We start from the raw sequence: 22,637 nt of genomic DNA, 5'->3' as shown, positions 1-22,637 counted from the left end.
GCTGTATTTCATTTCAGTTTCCAGGTTCTTCAGCAGGAGCTCTTGTGCATTTCCATGCATATTATTCAGAGCATTCAGCATTCACAGTCATCTATCTCCAGAACTGTTACCAGTTTTGCTTGTTGTCTTCAGAGAGCTTCAGCATGGTATACCTATAATGGATGAAAATGACAACAGGTTAGGAGAGTCATCAAAGGCTGCGCAGCAGGCCATCTCTCAGGTTGTGGTTTCCAGGATTCTCATGGCTTCTCCGGGAATGGGTATGGAAGTGTTTTCTCACTTTAACATCTGGCTTCAGATATTATTATTAATTTCAGAAATAAAATCAGTTTTCCTCTCTTTTCAGCTATTCCCCCATTTTTAATGAACCATTTGGAAAAGAAGGCCTTTCTGAGGGTAAGCACACGCCTGAGTTAAGACAAAATATGAGAAATGCATTTGTTGCATTAAATGTCAGCAAGTTAGACGATCATTAACTGCCTAGCTCCTTTTTATGATCACATATTAGAGAGACCAAAAGCCCCGAGTGCATGAGGCCGCTCTCGGATTCTCTGCCGCTTTTGTGCCTCTCACTCATTTTTTTCTGCCTGGCCTTTTTCAGAGGTTCCCATGGATGAATGCACCTATTCAAGTCAGCCTGGTGGGATTCTGGTGAGTTGCCAGAGATAGTTCACCTGATACGTTCACCATCATGTGCAGTCTTCTTTTTACTACAAACACCCCACAATCATAACATAAGATCACACTGATGATAAATGCTTCCATTTACAGTGTAGTGTAATGCCCCTAATAAAATGCCCTCATAAAATTTGTTAGCTCAGTGGATAACGATATGAAGATGCTTTAGCCCGTGTGTGGCTCAATAACTTAATTATTTTTTACATGAAACTGAATCTGCTGCTTCCTTTTTTTTCTTTCATGATGACTTGCACATCATCACCCAGCTTTTCACTTTGTGCTTCCTACTCGGCGTTGCCTCACGAGCCCTCGGTGCGACCAGTTAAAGTCTTGTGTAACTCACATGACTGTGATCAGGACCACATTCTGCAAGCTAATCCACAAAAATGGGGAAGCAGGCTCCTTTTAGGAGAACGCTAATCCACACACTTCCACAATGTGTAATGGAAGTTTACTTATATGCTTCATTACTTAAATAATGTGCAGATGTTTCTGCACCCACAAGGATGAAATTACCGTACACCTGGTGTTTATCAGTGCTTCAACAGTGCTTTGTGCTTTTGGTTTGCAGGTAGTGTATATGCCCTCCATTTATGCCGACTTTCTTCTAATTGGCTGCCCCTCGTAAATTGAAGGTGTGACATCACCTGTTAGTTTCTAGATTCCCATTTCGAAGCTTCGAGATGAACGTTTTTGTCGCTGCCATCTTGCTTGCCAGAAAATGGATGTGACACGGACTCTGGCTCTGATTGATAACTAGTTAGCTCATGAGTGTATGATTTCCATATCTTAGGTAATCCTCCATTTTGAAACATGGTACGACCAAGATTTACAGAACAGGTTTCATTTTTTTATTTGATGTGCCCCTAAAGAAGTGATTGATCCCATAAACTCAGCAGTGTTCACAGAGGTCAAGAATGAAAGCTTTTCATGGAGATTTCTATAATCAGAGCTATCGCCATCTGGTGGCCTTCTGATAGAATGCAGGTTTAAAGCTGTTCCCCCTCCCTGTGATGTTATAGATCAGGGGTCTCAAACTTAAATGACCGGTGGGCCGCTGCTGCCGCCGTCATCTCGTTGGAGGGCCACTTTAGTGTTCAAGTAGTAAAAAAAAAAAACAATGAACCAAACAAGAAAACACCCACAAATATTGTCTTGTTTGTTTTTTTAAAATTTCAAATACTTTTGCCCCCCTAGGCTGCGTGATTGAGACCTCTGTTAAAAGTTATAGGTGGACAGATTGATCCAAATACCAATAATTTCAGTACCATCAGACTGATATCAGTATCTCCCCTCAATAAGCTCCCGATAAATGGACATTTACATCATTTTTTGAAATAACCTTGTTTTATAGAAGCTTCCACCATCACAGCAGTGTGTCTGTGTAAATGTGTGAGTTTATGTAAACAGTTTGGTCCATTCTTCCCTACAACGTTGCTTCAGTTCATTCAGGTTTGCAGGCATTCATTAATGCCACAATGTCACAGTATTTCAGTCAGACTCTGACTCGGCCATTGCACCTTTTTTCTGTTCTTAGGATTATCGTCCTGTCACATGACTTTCATATGACTCTAGAACACTTTGGTATACAGATGCGTTCACTGTTAACTCAGTGACTGCAGGGTTTCTACAACCTGATGCTGCAAAACAGGCTTTCCAAATCATCAGCCCTCCACCATCCTCCCTGACAGTTGGTATCAGGTGTGCTGGTATGTTGTGGTTGAGTTGCTCCAGAAAGCTTGAGGTTTGTTCAGATGCAACTTTGCAAACTTAAGCTACCATGTTCTTTTTAAAGAGAACGGACTTTTTCCTGGAAACCTGTCCAAAGACACCATACCCGTTCAGTCTTTTTCTAATTGTGCTGTCATGAACTTCTTAAATTCAACATGCTGACTGAGGCCTGCAGAGTCTGAGACATAGTTCTTGAGGGGCTTTTGTTACCCCTCATCTATACTAAGCTGATGGGGCATTGTTATCACCTGGCCAGGCGGTGTGGACACGTAAGTTTGCAAATGCGATAACTTGAGAACCAAGCAACATAAGAGCTATAAATTGATACCATAGGTGTATCTACTAAAAATCTCTAAGTTTGAATCTCGGTGAGCTCGAGAGGCCTTTAATTTAAAAACACGTGAGCTCATCATTTCCGTTTCTTGTTTTTCAGCCTCGTGTTTGCCACACCACTCTGTTGTGCTTTATTCCCTCAGAAAAGGTGAGTGAACCATTTTGAAGTTATTAGTAGTAAATCATCTTATTATTATGTGAATATATGCATGAGTCTTTTTCTGCCCAAAAGGATGCATTACATGCCTACATTGTATGCATTTGACCCATTAACCCCTTTTATTTATTTTTTGCCCTCTAATCCAGCTCTATGTCAGTCAGCCGCTTGGAGCCGGAGCTGCAGGAGAAAATCCGTGCCAACCACCCAGGAGTGGAGAGGGTTTACTTCAACAAAGGGCTATGAGTGTGTGCAACCCCCCCAATCACCGCCCAACCTCATCCGAACACTGCCATAACACAGCTGCAGGCTCGCTCCTCACGTCTCTGCCAGCTCTCCTCATTCAGTGTGCCAAAGTTAAGTTTTTCTCTCCTCACCTCCACCGATCCAGATGGATATCTGAGGACTCCCCCTCGCTGTCAGCCTCTTTGTAATGAGCTGTTCACGTTTGTCAGTGATTGTAGATTTTACTGAAACTGCTGAAGATGTTCTCCAAGCGGGATTAAAAGTTTGATGTTTATCTCGACAGATGTTTAGTGGCCCATCGTAAGGTTTTCTTCTGTGCCATGTTTTTATTACTTTAATGTCTGTGACTTGTTGATCTTATGTTGCCATGAAACCACTGTCACATCTGTCTGCCCGGCGGTTTTTCTTTTTTCTGGTCTTTATTCTGACTAGTCAGATCTGATTACATTTGCCAAATCTGTACTTTTTAAACCTCTGTCAAGGATTTCAACCTCCTGGTGTTCACTTTAACTCACCTGCCAAATGAGTGATACTAAACAAGCCTTCTCCAGGGATACACCCTTTAAAATGGGATGTTATAATAGGCCAGCACGGTGCTATTTCATGTCTGAATAATCAGTGTTTATTGTTCTATTTATTCTAATTGCTAGACACGTGTGAACAAACCACTCTCTGGCTTGTTGAAAAGTATTCTTCTGCCTCTTTAGTGACACAGAGGCTGTGTTCAGGAACACTGACAATAAATGTTAAATTCATATCAATCATTTCAGAAAAAACACGCTGGTTCTTACTTCTACCAAGCCCAATTCTAGTATGAGAGATCTAATAACAACACAAGGTGGCAGAAGTGTTTTTACATCGTTATATGCATTTAGAGTGTCAGATATAGATGTTATAGATGTTATAGACTTCTCATGGATGCTATTTGTCAACGCCACACCTAAATGGTTCATCTCGCTAACACTCTGCCTGCTTTGAAAACTTCAAACAGTAACACATTTCGAGTCCGGTGAGTTTGAGGAATGCACAAACTCCCAGCCAAAAAGATATCTGAAGCAAAGACCTCCAGCGCCCCCTTTTACTTTAGCTGCACCTCAGTCATATCTGCACATGCCATGACCAAGTTCAAGCCAAGCGAGCTGATAAAGCAGGTAGATTTTCCGCTCTGTACTTTTGTTCTGCAGTCAGGATTCAGATAACGCGTGTTTGGACACAGTTGATTAACCTGTTGTGTCTAAAAGAATGTGTCTGTAAACTGTTGTAAACTCGCTTTCGGTGCCAGGCCAAGCGCATCACCGGACATTTTTAAAATCACGAGTGGGAGAAAAAAAAAGAACAAAGATTAACTCAAAGCAACAAAACTCACACCTTTAACCCAACTCAAATGTGTTTCTGGAACCCAGCGTGCATTCAACAAAAATTAAATGCTTTTGAAATATTTACAGACTCCTTCCCATATGATGTAATTTTTTGTGAGGTGTTTTTAAATGTTTAAACTCTGTAATCTCTTTGAATTTATCGCTGTAAAATTACAATTCTAGATTTTCAGTGTTTTCAGAGAGACGCCCTGGAGCTCTCTCCAGTTTATTGAAGTGAAATTTGTTATTCTCGTGTTCATGGTGACTGAATGTAGCACTTTCCAATTCCAGCTGTTTGCGGTGTGTCTAGAAAAGCACAATGTTGTAGCAGATTTCCAAATGCTGCACATTTTTAGAACCACACCGATTTCAGTCCGTGCTTGATCAGTTAACTCTAACAATTAAGAAAATTCAATTTACCAAATCAAATGAAATTTCAACACAGCCAAAGCGAGACGAATCAACTCGAGAGGAAGTCATTTATAGCTCGCATTAATAATTTTTAAAATACTGTGACAAAGAATGTTTTCTGATTGTTTTGCAGTACACTGGGGTGATGTAATGTTTTGACTAACCAGATGAAATAAACTTGATAAAATCCCACAGCGAGGGTCGTTGTTGATCCACAGTGCCATCTAGTGGCTTAAAGCAAAAACAGCAATGTGATGCTACGAAAGCATTTTTTATTCTAAAAGGCACACAATGTTCAGAAGAACGCGCAAACATGGACACAGATATCTGAGGCCTTATGGACACTTGAAAAAGGCATTGCACAAAAACAGCATTCTGGCAGAACTGACCAGACCAGAGTGCATCATGGGGAAGTGGCAGGATGTGCTGATGTACTTATCATCAGGAGGAAAAGCAAGAGAGAAATAATTCGGAAACCAAAATAGCTCAACTGTTTTCTAATGATTCACAACAGCAGTGGCTGTTCAGCATCCTCCTCAAATCTGGTGGGATCTAAATAGTACTGAACTATTACTATTATTCTAGCGTTTGCTTCTCAGTAACTTGTTTGGCGGACTGCTGGGACACAGCTGTGTTTACTCTGTTCGTGCTGAGTCTCTTTGATCAAGTGCAACAGCATCAATCCTATTAAAAAGGAAAGAAAAAAGCTGAGAAAGTGACAGCCTTGCATTAACGACAGTAACACAACCTTGCTTACTGCAGACACAAGGAAGGACACGACGGCATTTAGAGTTCAGCCATTTCAAAACACAAGCCTAATTGCAACAACTCAAAGACATCCAAGAACATCATAATCCATGTAACAACTTCTGCTTCACTGCAACAGCAAACAATCTTCACATACATTGACAGATGACTGACTACAGCTGGAGCGAGTTGACGCATGCTGAAACTAGAGCTTAAATCGACCTTCAGCAGACCTCTGCTCACACTTTGTGAAGATCAAGTCCAAGATAACCTCTGAATGCTGCTATCTTTGGAATGTGTTGAAATTGCCGGGTGGCACTTCAACTGGCACTTTAGGTAACACTGACATTCACATCTCACTCCTTAGTTTTGCTTAACAATCCCTTTTGCAGCTTGTTATAAAGTTTTTATGCATAACTTTTCTAAGCAATCACACATTTTTTGGGAACGTCAAAATCATAATTTACATTTGGATTCAAGAACTTCATGTTTTACATTGATGTAGTGAAAAAAAAAAATCGATAAATAATAGTATAAATAGTTTGGAATATAATTATACAACACTTTTCCATTTAGGGAGATTAACTAAAATAAAACTCTACTCTGTCCACTCTTAGGAAGGGCACCACTGTTTAAATGTCTTTGGATAGATGTTCAAGATTGTAAAGTTGCAACGATGATCACAGCTCTGCTTCCTGGATTGGCACCTGCTTCATGGCTCTGAAGAAGCTGACACGGGAGAGTTGTGGATTGTAGTGTCAATGAGTTTGTCTAAGAGTGTCCCCAAGAGCGTAACCTCAACAAAACCCATCTCATCATAGTCTGAAGAGTGTGATCAGTGGGTTGGGCTAAAAGAAAACAAGGGAAAGCTTTCTTCACGTAAACAGTGCTGCCCTGAGGGCACCTACAGCAGATGGAAGGGCCATTATTCAATGTAACCCTTTTGACTTAGCATGGCCCAGCCTGGAATAAACGCACTTTCTATTGTAAGCTCCTCAGATTCAACACAAGTCATCCTCGTGGCTCGCAGCGTCCCCGACCAGCAGCGAGTGTTTGTCGGGGTCGCCGAGCACGAAGCTGTTGACTGAATGCTTGTCAGAGCGCAGCGAGTTGATTGAGGCTCGACTGTAGTTGACGATGCGGTCTAGCAGACTAAGTTTGGGGGACGGGCGACGCATCTCGCCCATGCCGATGTGGACGCTGACGTCAGACAGGCTGCCCTGCCGCCTGCTGGTACCCAGTCTGGCCTCCAGCTTCTCTGCAGTGGGTTTAGTGTAACTACATAAAGATGAAGGGGATAAAATGGACAGAAGTTTTTATGAATTAACACAAAATACACACAAAATACTTCAACAAAACTCCAAATATTTCATTACCATTTAAGTAGAAGCGAGGACAAAACCACAGAGACTGATGACAACGCCATGGCAGCAGAGCCCATCCACGGCTGTAACACCAGGCCGATGGGAAGGAACACCCCTGTAAATAGATGAGGTTCGTATTTCCACAAGTGATTTCACTATGATACTAAAAAAGTGGATGACCTCACTCTGCATTCAGCCCACCAAAGAACCTACCAGCAGCAATAGGAATTCCAACCAGGTTGTAGATAAGAGCGAAGACAAAGTTGATCCTGATCCTCTTGACGGTCTTTTTAGAGAGGTCAATACTGCCGACCACATCCAGCAGGTCATTCTGAAGACAAGAGAACAACACTGGGTAAATGAGCAGGGCGTTAATAGCAATTTGTGGCAAAAAGGTGAAAAAGTTGAAATGCTTTAAGTAAAATCCTCTCAGCACAAAGCTTTAAAAAACAAACAAAAAAACAAAACAGATCAACTGTTTTTATTTCAGTCTACAAGGTTTTTTTATGTTAGACTTTTGTTTCTCAAGTTGGAGAGTGACTGGTGACCTCTGTGTCTGTTGTGTTGTCTGCATGTGATTCACATCATGATAAATATCATCTGTGCTGCTTTCATGTTACAAAACAGACACCTTTGTCGGATCAGATTCTCACCCTGATCAGCACCACATCTGCGGCCTCTATGGCCACATCTGTCCCGGTTCCTATGGCGATGCCCACGTCAGCCATGGCCAGAGCGGGCGAGTCGTTGACGCCGTCACCCACCATGGCGACCCTCTTTCCCGCCTGCTGCAGCTGTTCCACTTTGGCCACCTTGTGGGAGGGCAGCACCTCAGCGAACACTTTCCTGATGCCGACCTGGTGGACAAAAAGCAGAATGATGAGCTCAGAAATCAAACACGTGTTGGGTTTCCAGCTTAATATGACATTAAAGCAGAAAAGCAAAAAAATCGAAGCCATCATCTCTGTTACAACTTCACCATCTAGTAACAAAAGTCTAATGATAGCATCAGTATTAATCAGCTCTTCATTCGTCTGCTTTGCTTACCTGAGCAGCAATAGCCCGAGCTGTCTTGCTGTTGTCTCCAGTCATCAGCACAACTTCCAGACCCATGTTGGTCAGCGTGTGGACCGCCAACTCAGCCTCTGGTTTCACTGTGTCTGCTATGGCTATCATTGCACACAGCAGGTCTATGCACAGAAAAAAAGGTTTTTAAGTTTCAAGCAGTCAGAAAGTGAGAGAAAAGAGTCAATTTTAACATTGCTACTCACCGTCTACGGCCACCAGAACAGCAGTGCGTCCTCTGCGCTCGTGCTCGATCATGGCTTCGTCGATTTCAGGTGTGACTTGCAGGCAGTTCCTCCTCATCCACTCCCTGTTCCCAATCAGGACTACATAGGTGGCTGTCTGAAGCAGGCCTGCAAACAACAGCAAGAAGGCATAAAAGCAAGTGAAACACAACTTTACAGCAACTGTAATCGTGCAGTAGGAATGCACTTCCAAACATACTTTGCGGCTGTGGGTCCATGATGAGTGGATGGGAGCTGGTGCATGTCCGGCTGTCGCTGATCTGGACTAGGACACTGTTGCGCTGGTTGTTGTCCTCGCTGTCACTGTCCAACTGCTTCAGCAGACTCTCTGTGTTGCTCACCTGACATCGGATGCCACAGCCCGGCACCGCCTGAAAGTCCACGCACGTGCCAAGAGACTCTGTGCCAAGCTCCTGCACGCAAATAACAATGGATCAACATCTTCCACATATACATACTGTAGATTATCATTCATCTCACCGTGGGGTCAAATCTGATGAAAGGCAAACCTGTTTGCAGTATTTGGTAATAGCGGCTCCGAGCGGGTGTTCACTGTTGTTCTCAGCTGTGGCTACAATGGCCAGCAGGCGGGAGCGAGGCATCTTATTCCCCTCCACCGCGATCTTTACTTGAACAACCTTTGGGGCCCCGTATGTAATGGTGCCGGTCTTGTCAAACACCACAGACTGAACCTGCATATGAAAGATAATATTATAAGTTATTTACTTTGTGATCCCAGAAATGATATCTAAATATAAAAGACGTTTATCACCTCCAACATCGAGAATTTAATTATTTATTCATGTGTCTCATCTTTAACAGTCTTTAAGATTTTTTTTTAATATTTTTTAACGATTAAAGCAGGAGATGGGAATTTTTTTCAGAATAACAGCTCTCAAGCAAATTAAAGAATGTGGAAAAATTATTACAATTCATGAAACAGAAAACTACAATATAAAAATACTGGCGCCCCCAGTGCTACCCCTCAGGCTTCTAGTAGATATACCTACTGTATCAATTTCAAAATCCTACAGCACCTTGTTCTCAGAGAACTCTGACCTTGATCATGCGGTCACTGAGATTGTAAACTGAGATTTTTAGTAGATACACCTATGGCATGAATTTAAAACTCCTCATTCGAGTTATCGCATTCACAGACATAACAGGGTGATGATAATACTCTGATAACCTCCTGAAAACTGGGGGGGGGGGATCTTCCCATTGAACATTTTTTGTTTAACATTTTTTTTGTGATTTCCTTCCTCTTTGCAGCTAAAAGAGGCCACTCAAACACATGACATATCAGCGGAAAACCCAGGATGTCCTCTATTTAGTACATCAGGACTTAGTGGGGTAGCTCAAATAAGTCAAAAGATATAGACCAACAACAAATTAGAGCAGGGCGATATGACCAAAAATATTTATCACGATATACATTTGAAAATTTGCGATAACGATATAACTGACGATATAATTGACACTAGACAAAATGCTTTACAACTCCACAACTTTATTAGTGCAAAAAACCCCATCAATGTATTTTCACTTAAACAAGCAGCTGTTTTTTATGTGCATTAAAGTTATATAAAAATTTAACAGTGCAAATGCAAATTCCTTGCTGACAGTTTAACCAAAAGGCATTTCCAGTGGAAATTGGCCGACATATCCTCAGCATAACCATGTATAATATCCACAAAACTTAAAAAGAGGTTATAGACACACAATACGGTAATATTATGTTGAAGCACAGTACGTATCACTCCGCGAGGCTCCTGCCTACGATAGCCGTAATGCTCCGACAATCCATCAAGCGGTGCGGCTTCGTAGCTTAGCAAAGTCGTACTAAAACATTTGACAGATTTTCGAGCGCCGTGTACATAAAATCGTTTTGAGGTCAGTAAACACAACCAGAATTCATACATAAGGCACACGGGATTATAAGGGGCGCTGTCGATTTTCAGAAAAATCAAAGGATTGATTTTAAGTGCGCCGTATTTTCCAAACAACACGGTAATAACGATGGCCCGCTGGCATGCTCTACCAAAAATAGTGCTTTGTTGTGTATCTGACCGATGAAAGCCAAACCAGTTCCACACCACTGAAGTTGCAGCTTTTTTACAAACCAATTCTGGTTCATCCGTTTCATTCAGCGAACCGCTTTCGCTCTTCTCATTCTGCGTCACCGCCATGTGCATATGTAAACAAAGGCACTGCGCATGTGCGTTTTACCCATATTCTATCGCGATATTTCATCTTCCTATCGTTGCCCAAAATTACACCGGTATTACCGTGAACGGTATGATATAGCCCAGCCCTACAACAAAATGTCCATTACAGAAGACATAAATGAATAGGCTGGTTTTCAGGAGGATCATACTTGAGAGGTGAAAATAACCCACTAAAACAAAAATACAGTAAATGCACTTGTGAGGTCTAAAAAGCTCATTTTAGATGATGGAAATAAATCACTATGCATGTCACGTAATCGAATAAGTGCATACATGTGGCACTACATCGATAAATCAAATTTAATGCATTCAGTCTCACCCATCTGATATCTGCCTGCATTTATATAATTATAATTTTATTCAACGTGTTAAAACTAACAGATGCTTTCTCATATATAACCGCCTGGCTAACACAGAGGTGTCAGAAAATCATCATTAACACACCTTATGCGCCATCTCAAGTGGCTCTCCCCCCTTTATCAGGATGCCATTTTGGGCTCCGACCCCTGTGCCCACCATGACAGCTGTCGGGGTTGCCAAGCCAAGGGAACAGGGACAGGCGATGCATAACACGGTTATGGAGGCCTGGAAGGCGAAGCGAACCACAGCCTCAGTCCTGGAAATGGATTTGTCGTAACCCTGCGTGAAGGAAATGATGTTAGCTTTTTTCCAATTCACAAAAATGACATAAAACTGAAGTAAAAAGGAAAAGAACTCACAGGAAAGTACATCTCCACCAGAGAGAAGTTCAAAAAGCCAATGATGATCCAGGCGATCAGGGTAAGCACAGATATGCCAACAATGAAGGGTACAAAGTAGCCACTAATTTTATCCGCATACTGCTGGATGGGAGCCTAAAAACACAAAGTAAAGACATAAACACTTGTACAGCGTTACTCTCAAAGCTGGTATATACAGTGCACAGGCCAAACCATGTAATTCACCTTTGAAGTCTGAGCCTCCTCCACTAGTTTGACAATCTGAGACAGCGTAGTGTCCATGCCAACATGTGTAGCACTGACGAGCAGAGAGCCGTTCTGGTTAATGGAGCCTGCAATCACCGAGCTCCCGGGCTTCTTCGTCACTGGCATGGCCTCACCTGGAGTCATAAAGCAACAGCTGGTCAAAAAGCTGCAGTACAGGTAAGAAAAAAAAATAAACAAAACACACCCACTAATATTTGGTTTGGTTCCCATAGCAAGTTGCACTCCAAACAGATGCTTTTGGCCTTCTGGAGAAAGGTTTTAAGGTCGGACAAGACAAAGACTGAGCTATTTGACCACCTTGACAAGAGTTATGTTTGGAGGAGAAAAGATAAGGCTTTCGCATCTAAGAACACTGTCAAGCATGGTGATGGTAGCATCGTGCTCTGGGCTGTTTGTTGTCAGTGGATGCCATGTAACAATAATAAAATAACAAAGGAATTCTTCACCTTCCCCTGAAATCAACAGCCAGAAACACACAACAAAACTGCTTCTGGAATGAATGAAGCAGGTTAACATTAAGCTTCTGAAATTGTTTTTTCTCAAAGTCTCAACTTCAACCCTATTAGAATTTTTTGCATTATGCTTAAAAGTCAGGTCTGTGCCAAGAAACAAACTAATTTAAATGAACTCTACCAATTCTGCCAAGAGAGGTCAAATGCCCAGGAAGAATTATGCCAAGGTTGTTGATGGCTACCAAAGGCACCTGGTGAGGTGCAACTGGCTGAAAGAACTAAATATTAATTCTAGATTAGAGAAAATCTAAAATAAATCTAAACTTATGAACCAAATTCTTGTCTTTTTAAAGTAATAAAAGATGTATCCTGTACAATCATTCCACCCTAGAAAAATAACATTTCAAAGAAATGATTAAAAGCTCCATATGACCATGAGATTCATGCCCACGATGAGCATAAGTGACCTATTAACACTTTTTATAGACATCCAGCACCAGTCCATGCATAGATACAGGTCCTACAATTAATGACGACCAACCTGTGATGAGGGACTCATCGGCCATGGAATGTCCTTCAATGACCCTCCCATCGACTGGAAACTTTCCCCCAGGAACGACTTTGACTATATCACCCCTCTGAACCAGCTCCACATCCACCTGCTCCTCACTGCAACACACAAACATAAAATAATGTCAAATACTAAAAACAAATTCATTTTTGACACTGAAAAAAATTGTAAGATTATTAATAATAATAATAATAATGATACTAGACTGTTTAGGAAAGGCTGTTAGGAGACACACAAGGTCAAAATTGTCAATTAAATCTGACACTAACTCTGGAAACTCCCCTGCTGTTTTTTTATACACTGTTGTCTATTTCAACAGGTACTCTAACTGCAAACATTTCATTATGTTGTCATTTAAAACCAAGTCAACATGTGTAAGGTGAGGGTAGAGAACCAGGAGTACCTGAGAACTGAATTATCACTGCCGAGAGTGACGACTGTGGCCTCAGTGGCTTGTAAAGACATCAGTTTGGACAAAGCCTCAGAAGTCTTGCTCTGGAAGACGGCACATAAAACAATTTGACTTTTTATACATGTGTGTCGATTTGCAGACTTTTCAAAAAAGTAAAGTTACTTAAAATGTCACAGATATTAATAAATATGAGCTAAACCTTGGCTATCTGTTCCAGCCAGCGTCCCAGAGAGATGAAGACAAAGAGCATAGGCGGTGTGTCGAAGAACGTGATGGGATTGACTTTTGCCTTCTCCGCTATGGCCACAATTAGGACGACGCACGAGTAGGTGAAGGCTATGGAAGTGGCCAGAACAATTAGCACATCCATGTTGGCAGACTTGTGTTTCACGGCTTTCCAGGCTTGAACGTAGAAGTAGCGACCTCCAATAAACTAAGGAGAGAGAAAAAAACAAAACAAAACAGAAATCATTAATATGACTCCACGACTTTTCTCTCCTGAGGGCAAAAATTAATACTACTATTACTAAAAGTTCCCTATCATGTTTCCTGGGAGTGAAGTTAATCCCTGTGATTTACCTGTACAGGCACACAAAACAGGAAGGAGAGGAGGTTCATGATGGAGAGGCCTGGGAGCAGCTGTCTCTCCAGAAACATGGTGGAGTGGTAGCGGTTGCGGTCCTCTGCCGTATTGTTGTGATGATGTGAAACTGTCATCTGGTGGTCCATAATAATCATGTAGATCATCATACCCATCACAGGCACACAGAAAACCAAGCTCACAAGGAAAGACTTCCTCCACCTTAGCAAGGGAAGATAATATTCACTTAGTAACAGGTTTTTTTAAAACGACAAAGCAAACATATGCTGACTTTAATAATCATAACAAAAAGAACCAAGACACAACTCTCTCACAGCCAGTATGACTAAACAAAACTACATTCATACACATTTGGAGCAATATTTTGTGGGGCGATATTATAATGATATTTATTAAATAACTATAAATGCTCTGGGAATACTACAAACAACAGGGCTAATCTCATGCACCAAAACCCTGAGATAATGTTAGTCGAGCCAACTTACATTAAATCATCTCAACTCAAAAACCGTTAAACACTGGTAACACTTAGCTTGACAAAGCAACCTCCTAATTCACACCAAGCTAATGGCTCAGCCACACAAGTTAAATAAAATAAAATAGAATAGAATAGAAAGGGTTGCTCAGAGCTTGAAGGTCTTACACACTCACAATGACTTTAGATCGAAAGTTGAGTGAACAGGTCGCCTGGTCACAGTCTGACTTGAACTGACTGGAATCACTCAGAGAGATTGTTGAAGGTTTGACAGTAACTGCAGTCTAATTTATAAATGCAGACAGATGCCAACATGCTGCCATCAGTCTGATTATGTTCCTATAGTACAGGAAGGCCACTGAGTATCAATGTCAGTTAAATTTCTGCTGAATGTGTAAATATTTCTATCTTTAGTGCAACACGTGTGATTTTCAACCACTTATCACACTTCACAGATAGCATGTTATTGCCAGCTTGACCCCATACAAATGCAGAATGATATCAGCCTGAGGTGAATGGGGTCTGATATAAGACTGATACCAGACTGACCCGGTCTTATGACGCCACTTATGCCTGGCTTTCAAGCCAGTGTTGTACGGTTAACAGTCTATTTGGAGGAAAACCTAAATAAATAAATGAAGTGAGATAACATTATTTTAGATAAAACAGATAATAAAGTTTACCTCTGCTGATGAAAGAACAGGTGACAAATCGCAATAATTGTTACTGCAATACTCAGCATATTTCAAAATGTTAAAAAGTGCAATAATATGAAATAGTAAATGAAGTAGTATGATAACATCGTATCATGAGGTGTCTGGTAATTCCCACCTCTCCTAAAATATTTGATCTCTGACAGCATTTTTGGATGCTTGTAGAAACCACAGGTTTGCAGGTCTTATTAGTATTATTATTTTTTAAACAGCTTTTTATAAAATGGCACATGATATTATTTAAAATAGTGCAAATCAATTAAATGGCTTCAAAAACATAAAAAATTTGAATAAAGAAAAATGACAGTTATATGCTCCACGTACGACACATTGTACCGTATCCTCAATTTTGCCCTGCAATTTTCAAATGAATACATGTGCAGCTGAGTGTAAGGTCAGTGTTACAGCTTCTGCTCCCATGGGCATGCGAGAGGTCGCTTGGATCTGAAGGACGTAAATAAGAGAGGGACTAAAAACAGGGCTCTGTCCCATGACCTGCAGCAAGACACGACACTACAATGCTTAATTACGCATGCACCCTCCAAGTGGACTTGGCCTTCGTGGCCTTGCATATGAAATGTTTTCCCTCAGCTGAGAGTGCTTTTTAGAGCTGAATATGAAAATAACCTCCTCTGAAGCATATTACATGTGCAGCTTAACTTAGCTCGATTACCTTATTGGGTACAAAGAGAGCTACATTTGTGACACTGACAACTAGCTTCACGCTCAACACTAACTGATTACTTTCAATCCCTAGTATCACTCTCTGATAAGTTTACATTTTACTGCCTATAATGGCCTAAGCACTTCACTCTACAAAAAGATTTTTCTTAGGAAAGTCAGATAAACGATCAAGCCAACATTCAGATGAACAAAAAGGAAAAAGAAAAAGAGTTTGAACACCAGACTCATGTCCCAACACAGTATGGTAACATACATAACTACACAAAAAACAGGTTTTTAAACTGACAAACACCAAATGCTGCTTACTGTCGTATCTCTTTGCTGTGGTCCAGGTGGCTGGCAGTGCGGTCCCTCTTTACCAAAGACGCTTCAAACCCTAGATTCTACAGAAAACAAACTCCTGATGAGGCCTTTAAAGACTTTTATCCAGACCAATGAATTAGTAAAAGTATAACTGAACACATGCATAAATAAACAGAGGAAGGCGTAATACCTCAATCAGCTTGATGATGTCTCGTGGTCCAATAACTTCAGAGTCGAATTTAATGTGTGCTTTGTTGGTTGCCAAGGCAACAGAGGCATAGATAATCCCCTTTTCTTTCGTGAGGTTGGATTCAATTTTGTGAACACAAGAAGCGCACGTCATTCCCCTGACCTGAAAGAAGGTGAAGAGGAGCAGACAGGCAGATGAAGAGGTAGAAAATAATGAGAATATGAGGGGAGGAATGCACCTCATCTAGTGAATCCTTATTGAGAAATGTTTGTTTATGGTTTTGCATGCATGCATTAAAGAACATAAAGTCAATGCAGCCTCACAGTGACTCACCACTAATTCAACGTTTCCACCTGAACCTTCATAGTTCTCCATAACAGAGGCGGTGAAGCCCAGCTCCTTCACGCACTCGGCTACCTTCATAGGATCGGTGACTTCAGGGTTATAACGGACCTCTGCTTTACTCGCCATTAGTGCCACCAGAACAGAGTAGATACCTGCACAACATTACAGATATTCTCTTTATTTCCTAAGGAAAAACAAAAAATTATCCTATCAAAAAAAAAAAGAAAACCCAAAAAACTTTAACACACCAGGTTCATTCTTGAGATTTCGCTCAATGTTTGACACACAGGAAGCACAGGTCATCCCGCCGATCTGGATGTAGCATTTAGAGTTGGTTTCTCCACTAAGTCCCTGTGGGGTTTCTTTGTGGTGGTCACTGTCCACCTCTTTACCTTTGACAGGTGCTATACTTGAAGACTTCGATGAAAGAGGATGTGGCGCAGGCAGCAGAGAGTTGGTCTCTGTTTACAAGAAGATTTCTTCATTAATGATGCTAATTTTGCTCACTAGCCTCTAAAAATAAAAGTGCTCTGGGCCTGAAACCATGTGGGTAATTAAATGCCAACATAATCGGTCCTCTTACCAGGCAGAAAGGCATCAAAGCCCATGTCCTCTATGGCCTCCCTCAACTCCTCTGGTGTGGTCAGCAGAGGGTCGTACTCAAAGATCCCCTGGTGATCAGTCAGAGAGACCTCGGCTGACATGACCCCTTTCTTTTGGGAGATCATGCCTTCAATGGACTGAACACAGGAGTTGCATGTCATGCCCTCAATGTGGATATTCACCACAGATCCCAGTGGCTGATTAAAACAAGGCTGCAAGACAGCAGGTTTAGCCTGGTTTGCTCCTGTAGGCCATGATGATGACGGTGGTAAAGTGCGAGCAGGTGATGTGGACACAGGACTGAGGGGACCGGAGGAGTCCCACGGTTGAGTCTTAAAGTTTCCTGGAGGCAGTGCTTCAATTGCCTGCTGCAGCTGAGTCACTGTGACCGTTTGGGGGTCATAGCAGATGGAGGCCTTCTCATTCTCCAAAGACACCTCCACAGAAGACACACCAGGCAGCACTGAGATATTGTCCTGAATGTTGACCACACAGGAACGGCAGTGCATGCCTTTGACCCTAAGCGCGACGAGCGTGGTGTCTATGAAGATTTCAGTCTCCTCCGAAGTCTCAGATGGCGACGAAATTGTTTGTTTTTGAGAATCAACAAAGCGCTCCATTTCACTGGGGGACAGCTGCAGGGGGCGGGGCTTAGACTTCACAAAGGCCTTGAATCCAACCACAGTAATTTGATCAATGATGGTTTGGACAGTGAGGAGGTAAGGCAGGTAGACGAGTGTAGCTTCCTGAGACTCTAAAACAACTGTGGAAGAGATGGAAACAGGAAAGTTAAAACAGAAGCACAAAGCAAATAAAAACAAATGAAATTCTTTGACAAGAAGCGGAAGCCACTGTGTGTGAAACAAGGACAAAGATGTTGGCAGAGAATCAGACACACGAGATACAATCGATGTGAGATCATTTTGATGGTCCAGCTTAAAGCTCCAGGAGACAAAGCCTTTACTTCACTCTGAAGGCCGTTACACACTGAACATGTTGCATAAAAACAACACAAAATTCCAGATTTGAACTTGGCCTACATACAAACCAAACACATTATATTTTTTGTGGAGCATTCGTCCTAAAAAACAAAAAAAACAAAAACAAAAAAACACGGACTGTGACAAAAAAATAAAAATAAAAAAAAATAAGTTCATCCTGATGTTTCTGAAACAAGAAAAGAAGGAAACAGAGATTCTGGGTTCATCAAATTCTCACGAGAAAGCAGCAGCGGGGACAATTTTACGCTTTGATCTAGAAGTTAAAACTGTATCACGCTCGCTTTCGTACATATTTCAGGATGTCAGTGGGGCACTTTGAGCTCTTTTAGCAGAAATGGGACCTCGCTTGAAGAGGGAGAGATAATTTCATTTCAGAGAGACGATTATGAGCCGGAGCAGTGTTTAGCCATGACAGCACTTGTTGCCAAATATACTGATCTGATTGGTCAGATCTGTTTATTTGGATCCAAAACATCAGAAAGTTAAACTACACATCCTGTATGAACGACTGCAAAAAGAATAGGTGAGCCCAAAAGATATTTTTAGCTCACAAAATATTTGAATGATTTTACATGTCCGGAGTTGTCTTATGCCAAAGTATGAATACCATGCAAAAAAAACAAAAGAATCCTCTCCAATACTGAGCTTCAGGGCAACAAACTACAACAGTTAAAAACTGACTTCGAAAAATTTCAAATACGCATAACTTTTTCTGTTCTTTTTTTATAAAGGAAAATAAATGTCATCATTACTATAAAACTTCCCTTTTTGCGTCAGTTTGAAACAAATTTGACAGAGCAAACAGTACACTGACAGGCTGTGCAAACAACCACATTGAACGCAGGGATCATGCTGCACTCAACCACCATAATCCCGTCTACAAGTCATTCTTTCCAACCAGCCGGGATTTCATGAGTCATAATCATATCGTACTAAACAATCTCTACTTGCTGAACCTAAAGACAGCCTCGCTGATCCACAATGACATGACACCTGAGATGTAGGACGTGCAATTCAGCAGTCGCGCTACAACATCTCTTCCAGCTCAGGCTGTAAAGTTATATATGACTGCAAGTTTGCAAATGGGTCGAGTACATCACCTTTGATCTTTTGAATCCCTTTGAGTTTACCAATCTTTCCTTCAATAGTGGTAATACAGGAGTGACAGGTCATTCCTTCAATGCGCAGCTTAAGGATGGCCGCTCCACCTCGCGTGGTCTGAGATGGAGAGGAGGTGGGGTCTTTTTGCAAAGGGCTGCTCGGTGTGGAGATGTCCGGCGGTGTTACGCTGGCCACCGCCTCACTAAGCTGCTGCGTGGACGTCAGGGAGGGAACAAAGGTGACGGTGAGGCCCGTCTGTGGCAGGTTCTCTCTGACATCCAGCACTCCCTGAATTTGTGATAGTTTCTTCAATGCTTCCTGTTGGGCTGTGGGTGTCATGCCCGAGGTGGAGACCAACTGGATATCAGTAGGGACTGGTGTGGCTTTGCTGGAAGCTGGCAGACTTGATTCAAAGCCCATGTCCTCAATGGCCTCTGACAGAGACTCTGGGCTCTGATGGCTGGGGTCAAATATGACAGTTGCATTCTTGCCCTCTAAAGACACCTACAAAAGTGGAGTTGAAAGAGAAAATGTAAAATGGAGTCAACAAAATTGGAATAAATGCTAAGCTTAACCTTAATATGCAATATAGCTACATTTAAGATGTGGCTTCTATTTTATTCAAGCAACAATCAGATTTACCTCCAGTAATACTCTTAAGCACTCAATGTCGGTTCAGAGTTAATTCCGATACTATGAAAGGGATATTTTTGGTCTTGTGTAGCTATACAGATTCCTTAGATTTTATTATCACCTAACGCTTTTACTGTCTTGTCTCAGAACTAAACCTTTATTAAAACAAACAAACAAAAAAAAGAAAAGAAATGCATGACTTTGGCAAGCTCACAGCATGTGCTGTCAGCATGATCCCCTCAGCTCTCACTTTAGCAAGAAAGAAACATGTGACACATTGAAGGCATCGCCTGACTTGGCCGTAAGTTAACCAGCAAGTGAGTGAGTAAGTGTGGCTGCTTGCAGGGTTAACCTTTACTCTCAGAATAAAAGAGGAAAAACTAATCCGACAATGACTGTTCTACTAAGAACATAAAATAAATCTATTTACTCTTCGCAGATCATGTCTGTATAGATTAATGTAAAATAATCCAGGACCTAAACTGTCTTAAGACACAAATGACATTTTCTGTGGATACACACAGAATGTATTGAGCTGATGTCACAGTCCCGCAAAGGGCAGAGCGCTATCTGGAACACACTATTACATTATCGTCTCATTTACCCTCAGCCTCGGGGGTAAACACACAATAAACAAAACAGCAGGCCTCAACTATTGCAATTAAACCCTCTCTCATGGCTACATTGATGCTACTTGGTTCTTAATCAGATGAGCGAGTCCGGAGGGGGTAAGATTAGGGTATCAATCAGGCCTAATACGGGTGGAAGGAACCTTTAGTTAATATACTTTTTTTCTTTATGAGATCTAATACATGGTTTTAAAATACTTGACCACTGTTACAACATCTAGTTATTTCAGATCCTGTAGTTAAACAGTAAGTATCACGAGGGAAGTATTGAGTCAGCAAAATGTTATTATCAGTTCCTCAACAAAGACTGCTGCATGACATTTAAACTAAAAATTAATTAAAACAAAATTCAAACCCACTAACCACCACAAACAGCTCTAAAGAGCCCACGTTTACCTTTATATGCATCACTCCAGGAAGAGACCCAATGCGCTGCTCTATGGACTGGACACAAGAGCCGCAGGTCATACCCTCCACTCCAAGAGAAACTGAACACAGGCTGCGTTTATGTGTCATGACTGTTTCCTAAAAGAACACAAGAAAGACAATGGTTTTCCCACCAAGTCTTTGCTTTGAGGAAAAAGATCACGAAAGCTGAGTAGAGAAAGACGGGGTAGTTCTTCTCGAAATGACAGTTATGTTAATGTATGGGGCAAACACAAACACGCATGTAAAACTAAACATACACGATGCCTTATATTACCAATAAAGTGTTTAATTTTAAATCGAGACATCCGTCAGGGTTATCTTTGCTTTACTAAAATAAAAAAGGCTTAACGTCAGATACAAAAATTGCTCCGCTTAAAGTTTGCCTGTTTTTAAAAATGTGTCATCAGGGTGAATCTCCATTTTTATTTCTATAGCAAGGTTTGAAACTGTCAGAAAAAGACAGTAGGGTGATGTTATTCCATGTGCACAGCTGGTCTGCAGCTTTACAAAAACTAAACGAATTTTGTGACATGCAATTGGTGTTTCCAATTCTGGTACATTTACTAGACAAAAAGTGGAAACAAAACAAAGCTTTGTTTGTACAAGACGAGAATTGTTCCTGTACTTCCTTCCTGGCATGGACTAATCAGGTTGTCCAAACATTGCCGTCGAAGGTGAAGCTTGAAACATGATCCCAGTTTCATTTGGCTTACAATAACGTTCGTTTCGTTGATGGGCTGGAAACATATCTAAAGTTCAAGTTTTGGTGGATAAATAATGTTTAACTTAAGTATAATCTCTGTTATCCCCTCCTGGGCTTTGAGTGAATACTGTCACATCTACAGACGATCACTTACGGATCTGCCGCATAAACAGCACTCTTGGCTGTAGCTATAGCCGTTTAAAATCCCATGAAACGGATGAGGTCGGATCCTCAGGTCGGATCCGTTGAATGACATAAAGGGACTCGTATGACACTAGAGAGAAAGACCCGGGCCACGTTTAGAAAAAGCGAGACACCGATGAACTAATCTAGATAAACATTAGGTTCACACAGAAGAGGTAATTTAGTGAATGTTTTAATACTTTTTAGAAAAAGGTCAGTTATATAAAAAAACGCATCGACTACAATGGAACGTAAAGTATTTGTAAAGCTAGTTTGGTGACTTTGTCAGCCGTACGAAAAAGCTACTGATCCCTTTTGTGAGCAGTATTTGTAACAGAAAGTATCACCTCCACGGAGCTAAAAGTACCAAAAATATTACCTAATGTCTTTTTAGGGTTATATAGGAAGCACTTCCGTCTCTTACTAGTTGCAATGCGGCCAACGTGACACCACAGAAATATCTGAGAAAAAACTTACCGTCTCAGTTCACAGCGTGAAGCAAACTGTTAGCCACAGGCTAGTACTCCGACTGTCAGAGCAAGCTAACTAGCTGGTATCTACTCTTCATCCTACGTTACAGTCAACAAAGCGGATACGTCGCTGCATCGTGAGGACTGCTAGAAATAATTGACAGTGCTGGATTGAGAGTTTTCTTCCTCTGTTATCACAGAACTCTGCTATGTGTAGCTGATTTTGTTGCGTCTCCTCATGCTGACGTGACGAGCGGCTGCATTCCTGTTTGTCCAGGGATAGAGGCGGAGCTAGGAGAGTTACGGCAACGTAAAAGGGTGTAGTTTTTCCCTGTACTTTGCCTACAAGGCTGTGGCGTTCTCTAAAAGTAACCATCTTTTATATAAATCGCGGTTAGGTGTTGTTAGATTAGATGTCATGCAAAGAAGTTACTAGTAAGTTAACGGGTTCGCTTTCGTGGACTCGAATTATCAGTCGACAGTTTAGTTTACGAGCCTTAAAGACGAAACTCAGGGTATAAATAAAGAGCAATAACAGAAGAGAATTTATTTGTCCCATATTATTTATCCCATTTTTTTTTACTGCAGTC

The 22,637-nt window shown here is 41.4% G+C and overlaps 2 protein-coding genes across 2 annotated transcripts in view; one reads left to right on the top strand and one right to left on the bottom strand.

The window, feature by feature from the left end:
• sfxn1 (sideroflexin 1) overlaps positions 1 to 5,127 on the top strand; it is a 10,557-nt gene extending 5,430 nt beyond the window's left edge. Inside the window, exons 7-11 of the mRNA XM_005719794.2 lie at positions 133 to 260; positions 347 to 396; positions 602 to 651; positions 2,843 to 2,890; positions 3,049 to 5,127. Of these exons, the coding sequence (XP_005719851.1) occupies positions 133 to 260; positions 347 to 396; positions 602 to 651; positions 2,843 to 2,890; positions 3,049 to 3,145 (373 nt within the window). The 3' untranslated portion in view covers positions 3,146 to 5,127. The remainder of the gene's footprint in view (positions 1 to 132; positions 261 to 346; positions 397 to 601; positions 652 to 2,842; positions 2,891 to 3,048) is intronic.
• Positions 5,128 to 5,166: 39 nt separating this feature from the next.
• atp7a (ATPase copper transporting alpha) lies at positions 5,167 to 22,346 on the bottom strand. Its single transcript, XM_005719793.1, has 23 exons — positions 22,055 to 22,346; positions 20,659 to 20,787; positions 19,000 to 19,504; positions 16,879 to 17,661; positions 16,544 to 16,756; positions 16,284 to 16,447; positions 15,951 to 16,112; positions 15,764 to 15,840; positions 13,564 to 13,786; positions 13,184 to 13,417; positions 12,976 to 13,067; positions 12,543 to 12,670; positions 11,508 to 11,662; positions 11,283 to 11,417; positions 11,008 to 11,202; positions 8,845 to 9,027; positions 8,535 to 8,748; positions 8,297 to 8,443; positions 8,073 to 8,215; positions 7,679 to 7,882; positions 7,239 to 7,356; positions 7,038 to 7,140; positions 5,167 to 6,939 (listed from the first exon to the last, which is right to left on the bottom strand). Exons 2-23 carry the CDS (start codon positions 20,776 to 20,778, stop codon positions 6,663 to 6,665), a joined length of 4,575 nt encoding a protein of 1,524 aa, XP_005719850.1. The 5' UTR covers positions 20,779 to 20,787; positions 22,055 to 22,346; the 3' UTR covers positions 5,167 to 6,662.
• Positions 22,347 to 22,637: the final 291 nt, after the last annotated feature.

The sequence above is a fragment of the Pundamilia nyererei genome, unplaced genomic scaffold (genome assembly GCF_000239375.1).
Source record: "Pundamilia nyererei isolate P.nyererei 1_Seehausen unplaced genomic scaffold, PunNye1.0 scaffold00001, whole genome shotgun sequence".
Classification (NCBI taxonomy): Eukaryota; Metazoa; Chordata; class Actinopteri; order Cichliformes; family Cichlidae; genus Pundamilia; species Pundamilia nyererei.
The sequence above is the reverse complement of the archived record's forward strand: the minus strand, read 5'-3'. Positions and strand labels throughout refer to the sequence as shown.

Excerpts from the sequence above, each read along its gene's own strand:
- atp7a (XM_005719793.1), bottom strand. The coding sequence starts at position 20,778 with ATGACACATAAACGCAGCCTGTGTTCAGTTTCTCTTGGAGTGGAGGGT. Across the intron at positions 11,663-12,542 it reads CGATGAGTCCCTCATCACAG|GTGAGGCCATGCCAGTGACG; the intron begins GTTGGTCGTCAT and ends TTATGACTCCAG. Across the intron at positions 8,444-8,534 it reads CATGGACCCACAGCCGCAAA|GCCTGCTTCAGACAGCCACC; the intron begins GTATGTTTGGAA and ends TGTTGTTTGCAG.